Source organism: Oncorhynchus gorbuscha, linkage group LG13 (assembly GCF_021184085.1).
Source record: "Oncorhynchus gorbuscha isolate QuinsamMale2020 ecotype Even-year linkage group LG13, OgorEven_v1.0, whole genome shotgun sequence".
In the NCBI taxonomy this organism is placed as follows: domain Eukaryota; kingdom Metazoa; phylum Chordata; class Actinopteri; order Salmoniformes; family Salmonidae; genus Oncorhynchus; species Oncorhynchus gorbuscha.
Genome location: NC_060185.1, coordinates 45,368,294 through 45,392,559, shown reverse-complemented (window position 1 = coordinate 45,392,559; position 24,266 = coordinate 45,368,294). Strand labels below are relative to the sequence as shown.

At 40.7% G+C, this 24,266-nt stretch overlaps 2 protein-coding genes across 2 annotated transcripts; one reads left to right on the top strand and one right to left on the bottom strand.

The window, feature by feature from the left end:
- The first annotated feature begins 1,589 nt into the window (after positions 1 to 1,589).
- Positions 1,590 to 2,730, top strand: LOC123993059 (homeobox protein SEBOX-like). The gene is made up of 2 exons (XM_046294814.1): positions 1,590 to 1,778; positions 1,885 to 2,730. Exon 2 carries the CDS (start codon positions 2,029 to 2,031, stop codon positions 2,503 to 2,505), a length of 477 nt encoding a protein of 158 aa, XP_046150770.1. The 5' UTR covers positions 1,590 to 1,778; positions 1,885 to 2,028; the 3' UTR covers positions 2,506 to 2,730.
- Positions 2,731 to 8,988: 6,258 nt separating this feature from the next.
- LOC123993976 (transmembrane protein 199-like) lies at positions 8,989 to 11,221 on the bottom strand. The gene is made up of 6 exons (XM_046296462.1): positions 10,616 to 11,221; positions 10,462 to 10,535; positions 10,276 to 10,365; positions 10,099 to 10,141; positions 9,841 to 9,953; positions 8,989 to 9,591 (listed from the first exon to the last, which is right to left on the bottom strand). The coding sequence occupies exons 1-6, from the start codon at positions 10,797 to 10,799 to the stop codon at positions 9,496 to 9,498; spliced, it is 600 nt and encodes a 199-aa protein (XP_046152418.1). The 5' UTR covers positions 10,800 to 11,221; the 3' UTR covers positions 8,989 to 9,495.
- Between the last annotated feature and the right edge of the window lie 13,045 nt (positions 11,222 to 24,266).

Below are 24,266 nucleotides of genomic sequence, written 5' to 3'. Positions count from 1 at the left end.
TTTTATTTTTGATATCACTATTTAATATATATTTAATGGTCTTCAGGATTACTTTAGCAATAAATGCACACATTTGAGGACAAAAATATGATGATTATTTAGCATGATCTCTTCACAAAAAAAGGAAAGGGGTAGGGCAGGCCAATATAAATCATTACTAATTGGCTCATTAAAAAAATAGAAGATAAAGAGTTGGTTCTTGTACAATGTGTATTCCTCGAAACCCTTACAGCTTCTTTCAGAAATGTAAATTCGGGGATCTGTGTACGTTGGCGCATTTAGAGCTTCACTCAGAAATTGAACGGGTGTTCAAGGGAATGTAAATCGACCACAAGGCTAATCGATTTCAATACACAGGAAGAGAAAGTGTGAAACCAGCTTTTGAAGTTGTCAGGCTTTTTCCTTGCATAAGATAATAGTTAGGCTATAGTTTACTTTTCGTTCATCCTAATCGCCCCGAAAAAAAACATCAAAATATTGTAATGAATAGAGAGAGAGAGAGAGTAAGCAAGTACCTTTTTATAGGCCCAACTCAACAAATCGATTTGGGAAGACAGTGTAAAAAAAATAAAAAATAGATAAAGCACAATTTGGCACTTAATTTTTAGTAGGCATATGCCAAATGACAGGACAGCAAATGATTGCTGAATAACAAATATCACTCTCGCAGCGAACGTGGTAGGATACAGTAGGCCTATGTAGATTGACTCTGCATGTCCAACAAAGTCTGCCTGCCCTGCTCGCCAATCTCCACGGGGATCCTCTTTGCAGTCGATTGCCCCGGGACGAGATCTGACAGTCTGACCCAGGGAGTGTCAGACAATAGCGACAGCGGAAACAGCGGGGTTATACACCATTGCCGCTTTCATCTGTTTCTTGCCGCTCATCATCTGCAATTCAGGATTAGAGAGGTGGGCACTGGGCACCACTATAGGCCTATAACACCTGAACGTGCCTAGATTAATTTGGTGCGGACCGTGGGCGGCATGGGATTGAAAGGGGAGTTCCCGCTTTTTAAGAGGGCACCGCTGCCCAGCGCTGAGCGCATCATTTACGCATCACCAGACCAAGCTGTAGAGGTACATGGAATTATGTCTCTCTTCATCAATCAAGAATTCACTGCACACAGACTGACTGACAATAAATATATGGATTTTACTGCACTTTTTGGAGACCAAGATCAATGTAAAGGTAGGCTAGTGAAGGTTATATTTGTCTATTGTCTTTTATAGTTTCCTTTAGGATGATTTTATTATGACTAGCATATATTAATTTAATTATCAATATTCTGTCTAGATTTTGCCGGACATAAATAGCGCACAAAAGAAACAAATAAAACCATAAGGTTATTATATATAGAAAGATATCTATTGATATAAACAGAAATGCAGATGAAAATAGAAGAAAATATATGGTACACTTCGTTTAGTAATTCCTCAATTGTCTTTAATAATTTTCAAACGCTACACCGGTATTTTAGGCTATTTAAATAATAATCTACCAACCATATGATTGGCCCAATTGTATTACTTTGATTTTCAATTCTCAAAAATGTTGTTTTTGTTGTTTTTTTAGACTTGAGGAATGACAATGGACCTTCATCACCCGAACCTGAGAGAAGCGCGTTTACAGAGGGCCAAAGGAAGCGCAAAAGAACCATATTCAGTCGCGCACAATTGTCTGAGTTGGAACAAGCTTTCGCTCTGACGCCGTACCCAGACATCACTCTCCGTGAACGCTTGGCCGCACAAACACATCTACCTGAAAGCAAGATACAGGTTCGTGTAGTGATACTAACTCAGGTTAGATATTTACACTTTCCGTATACATCTATGCATTGAGGCTACAACAACATATTTATCTGACTCCACTTATTGTTCACAGGTGTGGTTCCAAAACAGACGGGCAAGAAGTATCAAGAATGGAAGACTCACCAAATCTACCAATACAACTTTTGGAAGAGGAGGTGAAAAATGTCTACCTCGCCCAATCGTCCCCTCCCCTGGTCCCTCCTTCACCCCAACCGCAATGGGGGAAATGTTCCGACCAGACCAGATTCAGTGTGATGATGTTCAGCAGTTCTACTCCGATTGGATCCGTCTCTACAGCAACCCTGTGTCTCATCAGCTTACACCCGTCTCCCCAAACCTGGCAGAATCCCTGCTGTGGGAGGAAGACTCTCACCTGGGATCTCTTGCTACTACCACGGCACCCGTTGGAAGCCAAGCACACTCCTCACGGCCATACCGGGATGGGTTCAACCAGCCCTGCGTGGGAACCTCAGGGTATAGGAACTTTAAGCCACAGACTCTAGCCGTCTCACAGGCAAGATATGGTCATCAAACCTCAGTGGACCAGGTTGTCCCCTCCCATCCGCAGCAGATGTACTGGGATGTGACTCAAGGAGAGGGTCACCATCCTCAGGTGGGCCCCCAGACCTCCATCGGATACATCTCAGACCTGATCTATAATGCTGCTATTGTCACCAACTTCCTGGAGTTCTAATTTCCTGCCCCTGCTTACCTATTGTATAGCCTGGTGGTCCCAGCTCTGGTTGTGCTGTCTTGCCCAGGTATTGGCAAAACAACACAAACATATTTGGGACCACTAGCCTATACCGCTTGCCCAATACAGTGCCTTCAGAAAGTATTCACACACCTTGACTTTTCCACATTTGTTTGTGTTAGATCCTGAATTCAAAATGGATGGAATACTTTTTTTTCTCACCCATCTATGTGCAATACCCTCTAATGACAAAGTGAAAACATGTTTTTAGACATTTTAGGAATTTGATTGAAAATGAAATACAGAAATATTACATTCACATAAGTATTCACACCCCTGAGTCAATATACTGCATATTAGACTCAAATTTGGCAGTGATTACAGCTGTGAGTCTTTCAGGGTAAGTCTCTATGAGTTTTGCACATCTGGATTGTACAATATTTGCACATTATTCTTTTTAACATTCTTCAAACTCTATTAAGGTGGTTGTTGATCATTGCTAGACAGCCATTTTCAAGTCATGCCATATATTTTCAAGATGATTTAAGTCAAAACTGTAACTAGGCTACTCAGGAACATTCAATGTCGTTTTGGTAAGCAACTCCAGTGTACTTTTGGCCTTCTCCTTCTGAAAGGGTCTGTTGGAAAGCAGACTGAACCAGGTTTTTCTACAGGATTTTGCCTGTGCTTAGCTCTATTCTGTTTCTTTTTATCCTAAAAAACTCCCTAGTCCTTGCCCATAACATGATATACCCATAACACGATGAAGCCACCATCATGCTTCAAAATATGAAGAGTGGAACTCAGTGATGTGTTGTTGTGTTGGATTTGCCCCAAACATAACGCTTTGTATTCAGGACATAAAGTACATTTCTTTGCTGTATTTTTTGCCGTTTTACTTTAGTGCCTTATTGCAAACAAATGCATCTTTTGGAATATTTGTATTATGTACTGACTTCCTTCTTTGCACTCTTTTTTTGTGCTCCCCAGTGGTGCAGCAGTCTGGGGCACTGCATCTCAGTGCTAGAGGTGTCACTACAGACACCCTGGTTCAAGTCCCGGCTGTTGATCCATCAGTTTTCTCCTATCACAGCCATTAAACTCTGTAACTGTTTTAAAGTCACCATTGGCCTCATGGTGAAATCCCTGAGCAGTTTCCTTCCTCTCCGTCAACTGAGTTAGGGAGGATGCCTGTATCTTTGTAGTGACTGAGTCTATTGATACACCATCGAAAGTGTAATTGATAACTTCACCATGCTCAAACAGATATTCAGTGTCTGCTTTTTTCTCTCTCATTTTTTTTCATCTACCAATAGGTACCCTTCTTTTCGAGGCATTGGAAAACCTCCCTAGTCTTTGTGAAATTCACTGCTCAACTGAGGGACCTTACAGCTAATTGTATGTGTGGGGTACAGAGATGAGTTAGTCATTCAAAAAATCATTATAAACACTATTATTGCACACAGAGTGAGTCTATGCAACTTATCATGAATTGTTAAGCATATTTTTACTCCTGAACTTATTTAGGCTTGCCATAACAAAGGGGTTAAATACTTATTGACTCAAGACATTTTAGCGTTTGTACAAATGTCAAAAAAATATAATTACACTTTGACTTTATGGAATATTGTGTGTAGGTCAATGATACATCTCAATTTAATCCATTTTAAATTTAGGCTGTAACACAACAAAATGTGGAGAAGGTCAAGGGGTGTGAATATTTTCGGAAGGCACTGTACTTGTGTTTTGTGACCAATTGTAACATTTTGTTTCTTTTTTTATTTTGTTGTTAAATGTGTGGATCTTGTATCTTTCATTAGCTTGTGAATAATTGTAATATGTATGTTTACTTCATCCAAGGAGTAATACATTGAGTTAATTTCACCATGGTAATGATTGATTAGAAGTTTAATATGACATTGTTAACCTTTGTGTGGTGTTCGGGTCTGTGGGACCCATGTTCAGTGTTTACTAAAAGAAAAATGATACAATTAATCATTTTTCCAACTCGACACTCATTGGCCTTGGCTCATTTTCTGTGAAGAACTTGTAAAATAACACATTTTCATTGAGTGCATCCTGTGCACCCCCCTGCACACAGTGGTGGAAGAAAGTACTCAATTGTCATACTTGAGTTAAAGTAAAGATACCTTAATAGAAAATGACTCAAGTAAAAGTGAAAGTCACCCAGTAAAATACTACTTGAGTAAAAGTCTAAAAGTATTTGGTTTTAAATATACTTAATTATCAAAAGTAAATGGAATTGCTCAAATGTACTTAAGTATCAAAAATAGATTACAAATCATTTAAACTTCCTTATATTAAGCAAACCAGACGACACAGTTTAATTGTTTTATTTTATTGACGGATAGCCAGGGGCACACTCCAACACTCAGACATAGTTTACAAACGAAGCGGAACAAGGGATGACCAGGGATGTTCTCTTGATAAGTGTGTGAATTGGACCATTTTCCTGTCAACAAGTAACGAGTACTTTAGGAATGTAGTGAAGTAAAAATAAAAGTTTCCATAACTATAAATAGTAAAGTAACTTACAGATACCCCCAAAAACTACTTAAGTAGTATTTTAAAGTATTTGAACTTAAGTACTTTACACCACTGCCTACACATTTCTATTACATATGTGGTGTTCGGGTCCACTGGACTCGAGGGTAATAAAAATGTGGAAAAGTGTGTGTGTAGGTGAAAACAAGAAAAAATTAAACAAAAAGGTTTGCTGTGTGCCTTCACTCTGTCTTCCTCCTCCCTGGGCCTGCTGTTTCAACATAGCACCAAGAACCTGTCTGTCACCCTGCCTGTCTGCCTGTCTCCTGCTTTTCTTGCACTCTTTACCTTTTGTAGTGTGTGAAGCTACAAAATGTCTTGTGGGAACCTGCACAATGTTATTACAATACATTGTAAAAAATTCAGTATTTTACCACACCCTACCCCAGCCAGGTGCAAATTAGGGGAGGGACACAACAACAAATAACTTTGCATGTGTGGCTCCTTACCACAATCAATCAGTATGGTAAAAATAATCTTTGCTCAGAGGGCCTTGAATATCATTTTTTAAGAGAGAGAAGCTAGTGTGGAATGAGCGTCTTCCACTTTTGAAGATGAATAATTTTCAGAATATGAGGATCATGTCTCTGTCAATTCGAAGTCTGACAGTGAGTTGGAAGAAGAGGTTGAAATTGACCCTCAGCCAACCCCAGGACCAGCCCGTCAGCAACCAGCTCATCTGCAGCCTGCAGGAGAAATATGCATGTCAAAAAATAGTGAAATTAAATTGTCTTCTTACCCAAGGAACGAGCCACCTCGCATGGCTGCCAATGTGATAAGGATGCAACCAGGGCCAACGAGGATGGCGGTTGCTCATGTGCAGGACATAAAGTCTGCTTTTGAACTGTTCATTCCAGACATCATCCAGAAAATCATTCTGGACTGCTCTAATTTGGAGGGAAGGTGTGTTTTTGGAGGGAGATTGAAGGAGATGAACCAAACTCATTTACATGCATACTTTGTTTTTTTTTATCCTTGCTGGTGTTTTCAAATCCAATGGGGAATCCACAGAATCGATGTGGGATGCAGAAACTGGCAGAGAACTTTTCTGCGCAATAATAATGTCTCTGGAAAACTTCCACATTATCTCTAGGATTATCCGCTTTGATAACCGGAGACACCAGACCAGCTCGGCGGCATTGAGACAAGCTAGCTACAATCAGGTCAGTGTGGGAAAGGTGAGTGGACTGCCTTCCCCTGTTTTACAACCCTGGACCCAACGTTACTGTTGATGAGCAGCTTAAGCCATTTAGGGGCCGCTGCCCCTTCAGACAGTACATACCCTCTAAAAAATATGGAATCAAGATCTGGGCTGCCTGTGATGCTGCTTCATCATAGGCATGGAACTTGCAAGTGTATACAGGGAAACCAGATGAAGGAGCCCGAGAGGAACCAAGGGATACGGGTCGTCCTGGACGTAACACAGGGACTCCGTGGCCACAACATCACATGTAATAACTTTTTTATTCGCACTGGCTGGGACAGGAGCTCCTCAAGAGGAAGCTGACGATGGTATGAACAGTATGAAAAAACAAGCCATAGCTCCCACCTCAGCTGTTGAATACACGTAACTGGCCTATCAATTCCTCTAGGTTTGTGTTCACGGCCGACACGTCCCTAGTGTCCTACGTGCCAAAGACAGACAAAACTGTGGTACTCATGAGTACGCTGCATAGGGATGGGAGAATCTGTGGCCAGGAACTTCAAAAAACAGAAATCATAATGAATTACAATGCCACAAAAAGAGGGGTGGACAACTTAGACAAGCTGGTGACTGGCTACAGGTGTAAAAGAAGAACCCTACGCTGGCCACTTGTGATATTCTTCAACATCTTAGCGTACAACGCGTTTGTCATCTGGATGGTGTTGAACCCAGATTGGATAATTGTGATCTAGCAGAGGTAAATGTCAAATATTAACCATGCTGTCTATGAGTCAACACCGAAGTATGACATATTTTTGCATAAATTGTTATAGCTGTATTGTTTTAAAAAACCCGCAAACAGTGGGTGAATAACAAAAACATGAACACAAGGGTTAAAACAGTCAAATAATACTACATGGTTACAGAGGTGGGGTTATAGGATAGCCCTCTCATAGTATTGTTTTGTAGGGTCTTTGATGGGCAAGCAGCTTTCTGCTATGAGAACAAGAGGACAAATATGCATAACATAGTATAACATTACATACAGTAGTTGTTGTCTGAGGTATTAGGTATTCTACCTGACATAGAATCAGCCTCGGCCGATTTGATTCAACGTTTCATGTTTCCGGGAGTATTATCTTTCAAAATATCCGGATTAAAATGATTCCTTGTGGCCAGATACCGTGACAGATATAATTATTTTCCAAATAAAAAATATTTTTCTCCATATATATGGGAAGGATAGAGGAAATACATGAATAATAAGAAATATATTAAAACTGAAGCTCAGGGTCTATCAGCTTACCAACTCTTTAATTCTAGCTGGGTTTAAGGTCTCCAGTGAAGTATTACATGTGAGTAATACAGTCAAGATGTGACAGGAGCACTATGACAGTTCAACCTGGCCTGCTGGACAGTGATCTCTGCATATCATAATCATCTTTAATCCCAAATAATCTTTCAATAAACCCTTAATACCGGTGTCAAATCTCGGATCTTTCAGACACGTTTTTGTCTTGCAGATGCAATTACATCCTTTAATCTCTCAACTGATATGAAGGGACAGAACTAAAAGGAAATTGTCCAGATATACAGTATAGGTGGGGGAAGTCATAACACAAGCCAAATAGTCAGATATCCTATTAAAGTTGTTTTGAATCATGAAAACAGATATGTGTTGTCATGGAAGGGATTTAAGTACTACACAGCTTCCAGGGTATCTGTAATTGGTTGTTTGCTTCTGGCCTGTAAAATCCATCTTGCCCTTTAATTCACCTCAAAACAAATGAATGCCGATCGGCAGTCGAAGACAATACTGTCTGCCACATCTGGCAGCAGGTAGCTAGCTCTATGCTAAAACAGGGTTTCCTAAGGTATCTTTACTTTTACTCAAGTAGAACAAATTGGGTACCATCAAGTGCTATGATGAAACTGTCTCTCTTGAGCACTGCCACAGGAAAGGAGGACCCAGACTTACCTCTGCTGCAGAGGATAAATTCATTAGTTACCAGCCTCAGAAATTGCTGCCCAAATTAAGTAACAGACACAACGGTTCAAAAGAGACTGCATGAATCAGGCCTTCATGGTCAAATTGCACTTAGTGGGACTATCATGTTTTTCAACAGGACAATGACCCAACACACCTCCAGGTTGTGTAAGGACTATTTGACCAAGAAGGAGAGTAATGGAGTGCTGCATCAGAGGTTCTGGCCTCCACCCAATTGAGATGGTTTGGGATGAGTTGGACCAGAGTGAAGGAAAAGCAGCCAACAAGTGCTCAACATGTGGGAACTCCTTCAAGACTGTTGGAAAAGCATTCCTCATGAAACTGGTTGACAGAATGTCAAGAATGTACAAAGCTGTCATCAAAGCAAAGGGTGGCTACTTTGAACAAGCTAAAATATAGATTATGTTTCATGGAAACATGGCTCTCTCAGGATATGTTGTCGGAGTCGGTACAGCCACTGGGTTTCTTCTTGTGTCGTGCCAACAGAATACACATCTCTCTGGGAAGTGGGTATATGTTTCATGATTAACATACAGGAACTCAAGTTCTTCTGTTCACCTTAACGATAATTCCTTTTTCAAATGCCAACCATTTGCTTAACAATTTTGGTTACTACATGATTCCATGTGTAATTTCATAGTTGAGGTCTTCACTATTATTCTACAATGTAGAAAATAGTCAAAGTAAAGAAAACCCCTTGATTGAGTAGGTGTGTCCAAACATTTGAATGGTACTATATATTTATATTGAATTAAACTGAACCCAGTTGAATTACCTGGGCGCTAATTTTATTGAATAGACAAACAATACCAACTATACAGACATACTGAAGGACCGTGAAAGTACAGTATGAATAAGCTATTGCATGAGAAAAAAAAATCCCTGTTCCATCTAAGTAGGAAATTATGAGACAAATGTTATGAAGGGGGCTAATTTAACAGGCCCTATAAAAGCATCATGGATGTAAATAAATAGATAAATATCCCAACTTTGTTAGTCCACATTAGTAAATGAGTTGTGAAACATGGCGATAACTTCATCATAGAGCAGCGATGGTAAAACACAAACAACTTTTACATCTGGGTCACATTCAAGATCTTGACACTAATCCTTTTTCAATATGCGAACGACCTGGGACAATTCTTATCAATAGTTTTGTGGTCATGTCAACTTCCACTCAACCCCTTTGATTTCTGTTTTGAAGTCCACTGGTGGGTCAGATAAGGGATTGTTCTCCAGGAAAGTCTTTTGTTGATAAGAACACCGACTGGTGCTATGGTTCTCCTAGCTCTCCCTCCATGGTCCGTACCAGAACATACAGCTCTGCCAGGCCGACGACGGACGCAGCAATCACTGCAGATATCACCCTCTGAAACACACAAGCAAACATGTCAACAAAGATACTGATTCTTAAACAGGGTTAAAGGGTTTTGAAATAAAGCTTACTTCTTGATTACATTTTCAAACAATATTTTTGTCCATGTACAACACAACGCATTACTAGCTTAACCCTTGCTTATCATGCAATCGAGGTTAAGTGACACGATTAATCTCGTCAGGCAATAGGGGTTTATACTTGCCCAGCTTGTAAGAGAGAGATTTTTGTATGGATTCTTACCGCCGCTGTCTCTGTGAAGAGGTATTGACTGCCGAGATAGGCGCAAGCGAACGTCGCCGCCACTGTCACTAGGAAGTTTAAGACAGTCACAACTGCAGCTTTGGCAGAGCGCACTAGACAGACCACACACACACACACACACACACACACACACACACACACACACACACACACGGAGGGTTGAGGTAAAGGTAGATGATGAGGATCGTAAGAAACTTAAGAGACAGATTGCATGCAAGTGTTTGTAACCATAGCAACCTTCTCTCCCAAAGTCTGCCAGTGTCTCACGACGATGAATTTGCTGGGGGAGAGAAGTACTCGCATGAATCAACAACAACCCAAACATTAAACACTACCATGTATTTAAGCTGGCTGCCATATGTTACTCGAATACATACAGTAGGCTACATTTTGAGTGTGCACTGTGCAATTCACCTGAGTGTTTACATTCCGTGTGATCCTGTTGTATTCTTCATTGGCCAACTTGGCTTTGATTCGTTCCAGACGAGCCACAAGCATAGGGTTCTGTCACAAAGAGGGTGTACGACTTTAATGTTGTCCTCGTGATGGAGACAAAATGAGGGGACTGAAGGAATAACCATACATCGAGGTCTTACTTACTCTGGGGGGCATTTCAACCTTAGGCAGGTGCAATGAGCTGTCCTCCAACAACTCATGAAGGTAGAAAGGTTGACCTGAGAAGAAGGAAAAGCACACAGGCTAGTACTTAATTCATGAAATGCAAGATGTGTGTTGTATAACTGTTTATACATACCATTGTCTGTCAGACATTTATTAAGTTTTCTAGCAGTTCTGAAGGACAGAGTTGATGGTGGTTCCTGTTGAAGAATATCCTCCACTTCTTTCTGTAGCTCCGTTGGAACTGAAAACTCATCGTTCTCCAGCAAGTCTCTTACCCTCTCTCGAAATGTGTTTCCAATCACAAAAGACGACGCCATTCTCTTTAGATAACGTTAACTGTCAAACTGATGTAGCTAACTACAATGAACTGTGCTGACAAGTGGCTGTATTAGCTAATTGCTATTCTCCCGTAGCTGGCTGAGCCGAGTTTGCCAGCTGATCTAGCTAGCTGCAAGCGGAGAAGGCTCTAGCTACAAGGCTAGCAAGCAGCTAACGTCTTTAGTTAGTAAACCCACGACCAGGAGGAAACGTTGACAGTTTATACAGATGATCCATTGCCAATTCTTCACAAATTGATACATTTAGCATTCATCTAATCATCGTATCAACTACCCATTTTAAGTTGTCCGACAATGATGACCGTTTCGTTAATTTTACAAGCTAGCAGTAACGACAACAGAAAGAGGAAGCAGCCAGAGTTGACTTTGAAGCATCTATGTTTACCTTGTGACAGGATCTGACGTAAGAGCTACTGCCACTCAAAAATAAATACAAAAAATACTAATAAATAAATAAATAAAAATACCAAAAATACTGTACTTTCAAACATAGTTAATAATATAGTGTTTGTACACAATGGAAATTATTATCGTGTTGATTTTTGTACAAGTATCGTTTTCAAATATAGTTATTTCAATTGATTTATTTATATTTCTTTACCGCTTTGCATTGTGGTTAATGAAATGGGAAATAAAATAATGATGTAGCTAGTTCAATGACAATGCTTTGAAATGAATACATAATAATTGCAGCCCCCAGGTAGTTTAATTTTTTTTAAACATATTTTATGTTTATAAATCACTGTGTGTGTTATTTAAAAAATATATAACTAAAAAATATATTTTTCTTAATCTATTTCACTGAGCTCAGTCCAACAGTGTGGGCACGGGATACAAATGTTAATATATTTGCATATATAGCCCTGATTAGCTGACAGAAGAATCTAGAGACCACTTTTAATTTTATTTATTTTACCTTTATTTAACCAGGCAAGTCAGTTAAGAACACATTCTTATTTTCAATGACGGCCTGGGAACAGTGGGTTAACTGCCTGTTCAGGGGCAGAACGACAGATTTGTACCTTGTCAGTTCGGGGTTTTGAACTTGCAACCTTCCGGTTACTAGTCCAACGCTCTAAACACTAGGCTACGCTGCCGCCCCCTTAACACTTAAAAAAACAAAAAACAAAGGCACGTGGTGTGTGTACTCCTTTGTTTTTTTCTTCAAAACAAAAGGCTTAATTTGCTATATCATTGTTGTACTGTTTTTAATAGGTCACCAGAATGCCCTCCAGGACATATACAGCACCCGGTGTCACAGGAAGGCCCAGAAGATCATCAAGGAAGCTCAGCCACCCCAACCACAGCCTGTTCACTCCGCTACCATGTAGAAGCCGGAGACAGCACAGGTGCATTAAAACTGGAACCAAGGAACTGATACACCCCTTGTATATCCAGGCCTTCAGACTGTTAAACAGTTATCAGTACTCTACCCTGCACCTTAGAGACTGCTGCCTTATGTACAATTGAAGTCGGAAGTTTATATACACCTTAGCCAAATACATTTAAACTCCGTTTTTCACAATTCCTGACATTTAATCCGAGTAAAAGTTCCCTGTCTTCGGTCAGATAGGATCACCACTTTATTTTAAGAATGTGAAATGTCAGAATAATAGTAGAGAGAATTATTTATTTCAGCTTTTATTTATTTCATCACATTCCCAGTGGGTCAGAAGTTTACATACACTCAATTAGTATTTGGTAGCATTGCCTTTAAATGGTTTAACTTGGGTCAAACGTTTATTTTTATTTTTATTTTATTTCACCTTTATTTAACCAGGTAGGCAAGTTGAGAACAAGTTCTCATTTACAATTGCGACCTGGCCAAGATAAAGCAAAGCAGTTCGACAGATACAACGACACAGAGTTACACATGGAGTAAAACAAACATACAGTCAATAATACAGTATAAACAAGTCTATATACAATGTGAGCAAATGAGGTGAGAGGGAGGTAAAGGCAAAAAAGGCCATGGTGGCAAAGTAAATACAATATAGCAAGTAAAACACTGGAATGGTAGTTTTGCAATGGAAGAATGTGCAAAGTAGACATAAAAATAATGGGGTGCAAAGGAGCAAAATAAATAAATAAATGAAATACAGTTGGGAAAGAGGTAGTTGTTTGGGCTAAATTATAGATGGGCTATGTACAGGTGCAGTAATCTGTAAGATGCTCTGACAGTTGTTGCTTAAAGCTAGTGAGGGAGATAAGTGTTTCCAGTTTCAGAGATTTTTGCAGTTCGTTCCAGTCACTGGCAGCAGAGAACTGGAAGGAGAGACGGCCAAAGAAAGAATTGGTTTTGGGGGTGACCAGAGAGATATACCTGCTGGAGCGTGTGCTACAGGTGGGAGATGCTATGGTGACCAGCGAGCTGAGATAAGGGGGGACTTTACCTAGCAGGGTCTTGTAGATGACATGGAGCCAGTGGGTTTGGCGACGAGTATGAAGCGAGGGCCAGCCAACGAGAGCGTACAGGTCGCAATGGTAGGTAGTATATGGGGCTTTGGTGACAAAACGGATTGCACTGTGATAGACTGCATCCAATTTGTTGAGTAGGGTATTGGAGGCTATTTTGTAAATGACATCGCCAAAGTCGAGGATTGGTAGGATGGTCAGTTTTACAAGGGTATGTTTGGCAGCATGAGTGAAGGATGCTTTGTTGCGAAATAGGAAGCCAATTCTAGATTTAACTTTGGATTGGAGATGTTTGATATGGGTCTGGAAGGAGAGTTTACAGTCTAACCAGACACCTAAGTATTTGTAGTTGTCCACGTATTCTAAGTCAGAGCCGTCCAGAGTAGTGATGTTGGACAGGCGGGTAGGTGCAGGTAGCGATCGGTTGAAGAGCATGGATTTAGTTTTACTTGTATTTAAGAGCAATTGGAGGCCACGGAAGGAGAGTTGTATGGCATTGAAGCTTGCCTGGAGGGTTGTTAACACAGTGTCCAAAGAAGGGCCGGAAGTATACAGAATGGTGTCGTCTGCGTAGAGGTGGATCAGGGACTCACCAGCAGCAAGAGCGACCTCATTGATGTATACAGAGAAGAGAGTCGGTCCAAGAATTGAACCCTGTGGCACCCCCATAGAGACTGCCAGAGGTCCGGACAGCAGACCCTCCGATTTGACACACTGAACTCTATCAGAGAAGTAGTTGGTGAACCAGGCGAGGCAATCATTTGAGAAACCAAGGCTGTCGAGTCTGCCGATGAGGATGTGGTGGTTGACAGAATCGAAAGCCTTGGCCAGATCAATGAATACGGCTGCACAGTAATGTTTCTTATCGATGGCGGTTAAGATATCGTTTAGGACCTTGAGCGTGGCTGAGGTGCACCCATGACCAGCTCTGAAACCAGATTGCATAGCAGAGAAGGTATGGTTAGATTCGAAATGGTCGGTAATCTGTTTGTTGACTTGGCTTTCGAAGACCTTAGAAAGGCATGGTAGGATAGATATAGGTCTGTAGCAGTTTGGGTCAAGAGTGTCCCCCCCTTTGAAGAGGGGGATGACCGCAGCTGCTTTCCAATCTTTGGGAATCGCAGACGACACGAAAGAGAGGTTGAACAGGCTAGTAATAGGGGTGGCAACAATTTCGGCAGATAATTTTAGAAAGAAAGGGTCCAGATTGTCTAGCCCGGCTGATTTGTAGGGGTCCAGATTTTTCAGCTCTTTCAGAACATCAGCTGAATGGATTTGGGAGAAGGAGAAATGGGGAAGGCTTGGGCGAGTTGCTGTTGGGGGTGCAGTGCTGTTGACCGGGGTAGGAGTAGCCAGGTGGAAAGCATGGCCAGCCGTAGAAAAATGCTTATTGAAATTCTCAATTATGGTGGATTTATCAGTGGTGACAGTGTTTCCTATCTTCAGTGCAGTGGGCAGCTGGGAGGCGGTGTTCTTATTCTCCATGGACTTTACAGTGTCCCAGAACTTTTTGAGTTAGTGTTGCAGGAAGCAAATTTCTGCTTGAAAAAGCTAGCCTTGGCTTTTCTAACTGCCTGTGTATAATGGTTTCTAGCTTCCCTGAATAGCTGCATATCACGGGGGCTGTTCGATGCTGATGCAGAACGCCATAGGATGTTTTTGTGTTGGTTAAGGGCAGTCAGGTCTGGGGAGAACCAAGGGCTATATCTGTTCCTGGTTCTAAATTTCTTGAATGGGGCATGTTTATTTAAGATGGTTAGGAAGGCATTTAAAAAAAATATCCAGGCATCCTCTACTGACGGGATGAGATCAATATCCTTCCAGGATACCCCGGCCAGGTCGATTAGAAAGGCCTGCTCGCTGAAGTGTTTCAGGGAGCGTTTTACAGTGATGAGTGGAGGTCGTTTGACCGCTGACCCATTACGGATGCAGGCAATGAGGCAGTGATCGCTGAGATCTTGGTTGAAGACAGCAGAGGTGTATTTAGAGGGGAAGTTGGTTAGGATTATATTTATGAGGGTGCCTGTGTTTAAGGCTTTGGGGGGGTACCTGGTAGGTTCATTAATAATTTGAGTGAGATTGAGGGCATCAAGTTTAGATTGTAGGATGGCTGGGGTGTTAAGCATGTTCCAGTTTAGGTCGCCTAGCAGCACGAGCTCTGAAGATAGATGGGGGGCAATCAGTTCACATATGGTGTCCAGAGCACAGCTGGGGGCAGAGGGTGGTCTATAGCAGGCGGCAACGGTGAGAGACTTGTTTTTAGAGAGGTGGATTTTTAGAAGTAGAAGTTCAAATTGTTTGGGTACAGACCTGGATAGTAGGACAGAACTCTGCAGGCTATCTTTGCAGTAGATTGCAACACCGCCCCCTTTGGCAGTTCTATCTTGTCTGAAAATGTTGTAATTTGGAATTAAAATTTCAGAATTTTTCGTGGTCTTCCTAAGCCAGGATTCAGACACAGCTAGAACATCCGGGTTGGCAGTGTGTGCTAAAGCAGTGAATAGAACAAACATAGGGAGGAGGCTTCTAATGTTAACATGCATGAAACCAAGGCTATTACGGTTACAGAAGTCATCAAAAGAGAGCGCCTGGGGAATAGGAGTGGAGCTAGGCATTGCAGGGCCTGGATTCACCTCTACATCGCCAGAGGAACATAGGAGGAGAAGAATAAGGGTACGGCTAAAAGCAATAAGAATTGGTCGTCTATAACGTCTGGAACAGAGAGTAAAAGGAGGTTTCTGGGGGCGATAAAATAGCATCAAGGTATAATGTACAGACAAATGTATGGTAGGATGTGAATACAGTGGAGGTAGACCTAGGTATTGAGTGATGAAGAGAGAGATATTGTCTCTAGAAACATCATTGAAACTAGGAGATGTCATTGCATGTGTGGGTGGTGGAACTAATAAATTGGATAATGTATAGTGAGCAGGACTAGAGGCTCTACAGTGAAATAAGCCAATAAACACTAACCAGAACAGCAATGGACAAGACATATTGACATTAAGGAGAGGCATCCTTAGTCGAGTGATCAAAAGAGTCCAGAGAATGGAGTGGTTGGTTTCGGGGTCAAGGCGATTTAGACAGCTAGCCAGGACATCGGTAGCAAGCTAGCATAGGAAGGGGGTCTGTTTTTAGCCACCTCTTGCGTTCCGTCAGTAGATTAGTGGGGTTCCGTGTGGTAGAGGGAATTAGTCCAAATCACACAACAACAAAAATAAAATAAAAACAATAGATATAGTTATAGAGGCCCAAGAATAAACATAATAATAATAATAAAAATAAATAAATTGTCCGATTGTCTATTCTGAGAGCTGCCGGTAAGACAGCTAACGGTTAGCAGGCCGCAAATGGGCGTTCAGGTAACGTCGAGACGGAGGAGCCAGCCGGATCTCCTTCGGGTAGACAACGTCGGCAGTCCAGTTGTGAAGGCCCGGTGGGGCTCCGCGTAGGCAGTAAAACGGGTCCGGATAGGTGACTGCAGCCCAGGAGTGATTGACGGAGCTCAAGAGTGATTTACGGAGCTGGCTAGCTCCGGAGTAATTGATGTTTGCTCCGGAATCGACGAGAGCAGATAGACACACGGATAGCAGCTGGCTAGCTGTGAGATCCGGGAATGAATGTCCAGAGAGCAGTTGAAATCCAAGGACATGGAGAGAAAAATTGTTCCGGTATGTTCCGTTCCGAGCCGTGCTGCGCCGTACAAAACTGGCGATAGATTTTTTTGGGTAGCCTTCCACAAGTTTCCCACAATAAGTTGAGTGAATTTTGCCCCATTCCTCCTGACAGAGCTGGTGTAACTGAGTCAGGTTTGTAGGCCTCCTTGCTCACACACGCTTTTTCAGTTCTGCCCACACATTTTCTATAGGATTGATGTCAAGGCTTTGTAATGGCCACTCCAATACCTTGACTTTGTTGTCCTTAAGCCATTTTGCCACAACTTTGGAAGTATGCTTGGGGTCATTGTCCATTTGGAAGACCTATTTGTGACCCAGCTTTAACAGATGTCTTGAGATGTTGCTTCAATATATCCACATAATTTTCCTGCCTCATAATGTCATCTATTTTGTGAAGTGCACCAGTCCCTCCTGCAGCAAAGCACTCCCACAACATGATGCTGCCATCCCCGTGCTTCACGGTTGGGCTGGTGTTCTTCGGCTTGCAAGCCTCCCACTTTTTCCTCCAAACATAAGGATGGTCATTATGGCAAAACAGTTCTATTTTTGTTTTATCAGACCAGAGGACATTTCTCCAAAAGGTATGATCTTTGTCCCCATGTGCAGTTGCAAACCGTAGTCTGGCTTTTTTATAGCGGTTTTCGAGCAGTGGTTTCTACCTTGCTGAGTGGCCTTTCAGGTTATGTCGATATAGGACTCGTTTCACTATGGATAATAGATACTTTTGTACCTGTTTCCTCCAGCATCTTCACAAGGTCCTTTGCTGTTGTTCTTGGATTGATTTGTACTTTTCACACCAAAGTATGTTCATCTCTAGGAGACAGAACGCGTCTCCTTCCTGAGCGGTATCACGGCTGCGTGGTCCCATGGTGTTTATACTTGCGTACTATTGTTTGTACAGATGAATGTAGTACCTTCAGGCGTTTGGATATTGCTCCCAAGGATGAACCAGACTTGTTGAGGTCTACAATTATTTTTCTGAGGTCCTGGCTGATTTCTTTTGATTTTCCCATGATGCCAAGCAAAGAGGCACTGAGTTTGAAGGTAGGCCTTAAAACACATCCACAGGTACACCTCCAATTGACTCAAATGATGTCAATTAGCCTATCAGAAGCTTCTAAAGCCATTACATAATTTTCTGGAATTTTCCAAGCTGTTTAAAGGCAGTCAACTTCATGTATGTACACTTCTGACCCACTAGAATTGTGATACAATTAGTTATAAGTGTAATAATCTGTCTGTAAACAATTGTTGGAAATACGACTTGTGTCATGCACAAAGTAGATGTCCTAACCGACTTGCCAAATCTATAGTGGAGTGGTTGAAAAATGAGTTTTAATGACTCCAACCTAAGTGTATGTAAACTTCCGACTTCAATTGTACATAGTCATTGAACACTGGTCACTTTAATAATGTTTACATACAGTTCTACCCACTTTACATGCATATACTGTATTCTTGTCATGGCTCATCCTATATAACTATTGCTGTACAGACATTTTCTATTTACCATTGACATACACACAGAAACTTCATAAAGTATTCAGACCCCTTGACTTTTTCCATATTTTGTTACGTTACAGCCTTGTTCTAAAATGGATTCATTAAATAAAAATAGTCAGCAATCTACACACAATAAATACCCCACAATGACAAAGTGAAAACAGGTATTTGATCTTATTTACTTAAGTATTCAGACCCTTTGCTATGAGACTGGAAATTGAGCTTAGATGCTTCCTGTTTCCATTGATCATCCTTGAGATGTTTCTACAGCTTTATTTAACTAGGCAAGTCAGTTAAGAACAAATTCTTATTTACAATGACGGCCTACACCAGCAAATCCCGGACGATGATGGGTCAAATGTGCGCCACACTATGGGACTCCCAATCACAGCCGGTTGTGATACAACCTGGATTTGAACTAGGGTGTCGGTAGTGACACCTCTAGCACTGAGATCCAGTGCCTTTAACCTCTGTGCCACTCGGGAGCCCATTGGACAATGCAGTGGCCCAGCCAGAGCCTGAACCCGATCGAACATCTCTGGAGAGATGAAAATAGCTGTGCAGCAACACTCCCCATCTAACCTGACAGAGCTTGAGAGGATCTGCAGAGAAGGATGAGATAAACTCCCCAAATACAGGTGTGATAAGCTTGTAGCATCATACCCAAGAATCAAGGCTGTAATCACTGCCAAATGTGTTTCAACAAAGTACTGAGTAAAGGGTCTGAATACTTATGTAAATGTAATATTTCAGTATTTTTATTTTTTATACATTTGAAAAAATATAACTTTTTGCCTTGTCATTATGGGTTATTGTGTGTAGATTGGTGAGGGGGAAAATGATTTAATCAATTTTAGAATAAAGCTGTAACCTAAAAAAATGTGGGGGAACATATCAAAGGGTCTGAATACTTTCCGAAGACACTGTATATATTTATATCACGGATTGTGGTCCAGAAGCTAACTTCCTGGAATTCTATCCATTTTGCCATGGTGTTTTGTACTGCGTATTTGAAAACTGTTTACTTAACATAGCTCATTCTATTATTTCTACTACTGTACATTGCGTTGATTTATTTGCCAGGTAAGATGACTGAGAACACATTCTCATGTACAGCAAGCACCTAGGGAATAGTTACAGGGGGATGAATGAGCCAATTGGATGCTGGGGATGATTAAGTGGCCATGATGGTATGAGGGCCAAATTGGGAATTTAGCCAGGACACCGGGGTTAACACCCCTAGAGTCCACGGAGAGACAGGATACCCGTTTAACCTCCCATCGGAAAGACGGGACTCTACACAGAGCAATGTACCCAATCACTGCCCTGGGTCATTGGGATATTTTTTATTTTAGACCAGAGGAAAGAGGGCCTCTTACTGGCACTCCCAACAGCATATGGTATCCCATCCAGGGACTAACCCTGCAAAGTTACAGAGGCAAGCCAGCAGTGGGATGCAGGGTGGTACTTTCTAAGAATGTTATTTAAAAACATACATTCTGTCCTCAGACTGTTAAGAAAACTTTGGTTAAGTTCAGAGAACATTCTTAAAATGTTATTTAAAAACATATACATTCCATCCAGCATCAACAAAACGTTCTGTATCTTGTTAAGTGTTTTCGGGTGTGTTGGCCTCGCCCACTAAATGGCCACACCTGATCTTAATAAGTTCTAGTTCTCTTTGAAATTAGGTTTGTTTGGACAGACTAAATAGAACAGCTTTGTATGAGTAAAGAAACAAGGCATGCTAGCTCAATATTGGTGGTGCTGTGGACTAATTCCCAGTGGTGTAAAGCACTTAAGTAAAAATACTTTAAAGTACTACTTAAGTCATTTTGGGGGGGTGGGGTATCTGTACTTTACTGTAGGTTCAAATCTCACTGATGCTGTCACAATAAAAAAAAGTGTTTGCATGATTCACGCCTAAGGAAACTAATTTCCATGTTTTCTATATGTGCTTGGAATTCAAAAAAGTTAACCCAAAATAAGCTAATAATCAGTGTTATTGAAACATTCAGTGTAAGTTAAGAATTTATTCAAAAACTCCAAATAACCTCTCATTTCTGTTCTCATGCAAACACTTAATAAAACCTCCCAGGAAAACTTTAATAGAACCAGAGTAAAACATTCTCAGAACCTCTCTGCAACCTAAAAATAAACATTACCAGAACAGGCGAAATGTTCACTTCCAATCTCAGAACATTTAAAAAACGTTAATATTTACCTGTCAGGAAACGCATGGCTTCGTTCCCAGAACTAAAGAGAAATTAAAAACGTACATTCCCACAACTTCCAAGGAATTGAAGGGATTAAACCAAGGCCTCATACCTTTTAAATGACTTAAATGTAAATGTTAATAAATTGTGTTATGATAAACTGTAAGGTATTCTCTTAGGAGAACCTCTGTGTGTGTGTGTGTGTTAACACAAGTTGAGTGATGTGCCCTGCAGACACTATCAGAAAGCAGAAACCGCCTACACTCATACTCCTCCTGTCTGGGTCCCACTGTGACTGTCTGAGGTTCTGAGAACACAAGGCCAAAGTCAGGCCTGATGGAGACCACCACCTGGCAGAAGATGCTTAGACTTACTTGTTGTGAAATGTCACCTTGATATGAATCTATACCTATATAAGTTGCAGGATGTCTTCGACACCTCGCAGAACCTGGGGAGAGCCATCATATACTATACTCTGTACCAGCAGTTGTATTACTAAAGAAGAATCGCAATACTTCAACAAAGAGTCTGTGTCTCCTTTCTACTACCAAATATATAACTTTGATAATTATATAGACCTGAACATCTGTTTAAGAAATTGACCAACAGAATCAAATCTGCTAACTGGGTATCTTGTCAAGTTATTATTTTAGAACTAAAGCTCTGGAAGGTATAACTCGTTCACAGTAAAAGGTATTTCTATTCTGATCCTTACAAAATAACACCTGTTTTAGTGACTGATGGCACTTTTCTAAAATTCTATGACATGTCCTATGATCAGAAACTTTCTTATCCAGATAGTATATTAAAACACATATCTGCACCAAAACAAATTACAGAAAGTATTGTGTCCTACTTATGATAAGGACAGACATACACAAGAAATATAATATTAATTCAAAATAACTTTATTGAAAGAACAAGGTTAGGGAAATATTTTTTCATTCAAACCTGATAACAAAGTGCAAGTTAGAGCCTACATTACTATCATAACCGTAACATCCAACACAACCACTTGCCCTTGCATTCAGGTGACAAACAAGCAAACCACATCTTATTCTCCTTTCTATCTTTCCTGTAACAATGTAAACTATTTCTAGAGTCATCCTCAAGTACACTGAAGTTTCACTCTTTCTGTTCTGACAATCAGCCAAATGTTAGCTTATTCTTTGATCTGCTTGTGCTAGATTAGCCCACTCCTATGGTAACATGGCATGACAATTAAGAAATGATACATAAGAAATGGGATCATGAATGGAAGGGAATTGTGCAGTTATCAACCTGTTTTCAAGGTGACAAAGTTACATTTTACAATCCCAATTTTTTGGGGAAAATGTGTAACAATTTAATATATGATAGTCCATAACTGAAATATGTATGATCATGTATTCCTGTAAGTAGTAAGGTCACAAACCAGCTAGACCAGGCAGGATGATTTAATTACCAATCTGACCACAAAGCCTGAGCTTTCATAGTAATCCAATCTATTATCATAAGGTTAGACAAAATACCAAAAGTGCTGCTTGTTCATCCTCGTTGATTCACTTGTGTCGGAGAGGCAGGTTCTTCCTATGCTGAAAGACAAATTCCAGAAAAATATGTTAGAGTTAAACATGTATTCATTAATCTCCTATAGCTAGTTATTGCCTGTTGATAGCTGCAGATGTACATCAATTAAGTACAACCTTGGGCTCCCGAGTGGCGCAGCGGTCTAAGGCACTGCATCTTAGTGCAAGAGGCGACACTACAGCCTGGTATCACATCCAGCTGTGATTGGAAGTCCCAATGGCACACAATTGCCCAGCGTCGTCTGGGTTTGGCAGTGGTTGTAAATAAGAATTTGCTCTTGAGACTCTAGGGGCAGTATTTCATTATTGGATAAAAAAACATGCCCGTTTTAAGCTCAATATTTTGTCACGAAAAGATGCTCGACTATGCATATAATTGGCAGCTTTGGAAAGAAAACACTCTGACGTTTCCAAAACTGCAAAGATATTATCTGTGAGTGCCACAGAACTCATGCCACAGGCGAAACCAAGATGAAACCTCAAACAGGAAATGAGCAGAATTTTTGAGGCTCTGTTTTCCATTGTCTCCTTATATGGCTGTGAATGTGCCATGAACGAGCCTAAGCTTTCTGCCGTTTGCCCAAGGTGTCTGCAGCATTGTGACATATTTGTAGGCATATCATTGGAAGATTGGCCATAAGAGACTACATTTGCCAGGGGTCCGCCCGGTGTCCTTTGTCTAAATTGGTGCGTAATCTTCAACTGGAGGCATTTTCCATTGAGATTCAGAGGAGAACGCACACTTCCACAAACGATATATCATCGGAGAGATATGTGAAAAACACGTTGAGGATTGATTCGAAACAACGTTTACCATGTTTCAGTCGATATTATGGAGTTAATTTGGAAAAAAGTTTGGCGTTTTGATGACTGAATTTTCGGTTTTTTTTGGTAGCCATTGTGACGCACCAAACGGAGCGATTTCTCCTAAACAAATAATCTTTCAGGAAAAACTGAACATTTGCTATCTAACTGAGTCTCCTCATTGAAAACATCCGAAACTCTTCAAAGGTAAATGATTTATTTGAATGTTTTTCTTGGTTTTTGTGAAAATGTTGCCTGCTGATGCTAACGCTAAATGCTACGCTAGCTATCAATACTGTTACACAAATGCTTGTTTTGCTATGGTTGAGAAGCATATTTTGAAAATCTGAGATGACAGTGTTGTTAACAAAAGGCTAAGCTTGAGAGCTAGCATACTAATTTAATTTAATTTGCGATTTTCATGAATAGTTAACGTTGCGTTATGGTAATGAGCTTGAGGCTGTATTCACGATCCCGGATCCGGGATGACTTGCCACGTTAAATAAAGGATAAAAAATAACGTGAATGAACAACAGAGACAGAATACAATATGGAAATGACTTAATGGGGTATGGCTTCATCTCCAATGAATGCTAATGACATATGCTGGTACCCTTTTGCTGGGAAAGTTAAACGAGCATTCAGACCAGTCTTCCTGATTGAAGTCTTCTTTCGTAAACTACATTAGAATTCACAGAGGTTGCCTGTCCAATACTTATCCTGCTTTCAGTCAAACCAAGCACTGGCAGACACACAATAACTAGCTAGATTAAAAAACAACATTTAACTTCATAATAGCCCTTATCTTATTCCATGATCGAACGTTCTAAACACATGGTTCGGCAATTTCCGGTCAGTCTAGTTGACGATATAACGTTACTACCACTATGTCGCAGTTTTTTACTAGGTGTCTTCAGGACTTGCCTCAAATTAATATTAATAATGTACATCGAATTTTTAAATCAGCCTCCAAGACTCCAGCTAGCAAGAATGAAAAGGGGTTCAAGATGTATATAGGAAGCTACATAGACAACTATGAAGGTGAGTACCAAGTCAATGACAGATATGACGTTAGCTAGCTACAATCAGTAGCTAGCTAATTGAACTATTAACTGTAGCTAGCTAGTTACTTCGTACAATTACGTAACGTTGACAGAATCTACCTGAGAATGTGTATTTTCGTTAGCTTGGTTAAGTTATGCTTGCTAGCTATATTTTCTAGTTAAAAATAATTGTTATTCATCTCTTCTACACAGTATCTAA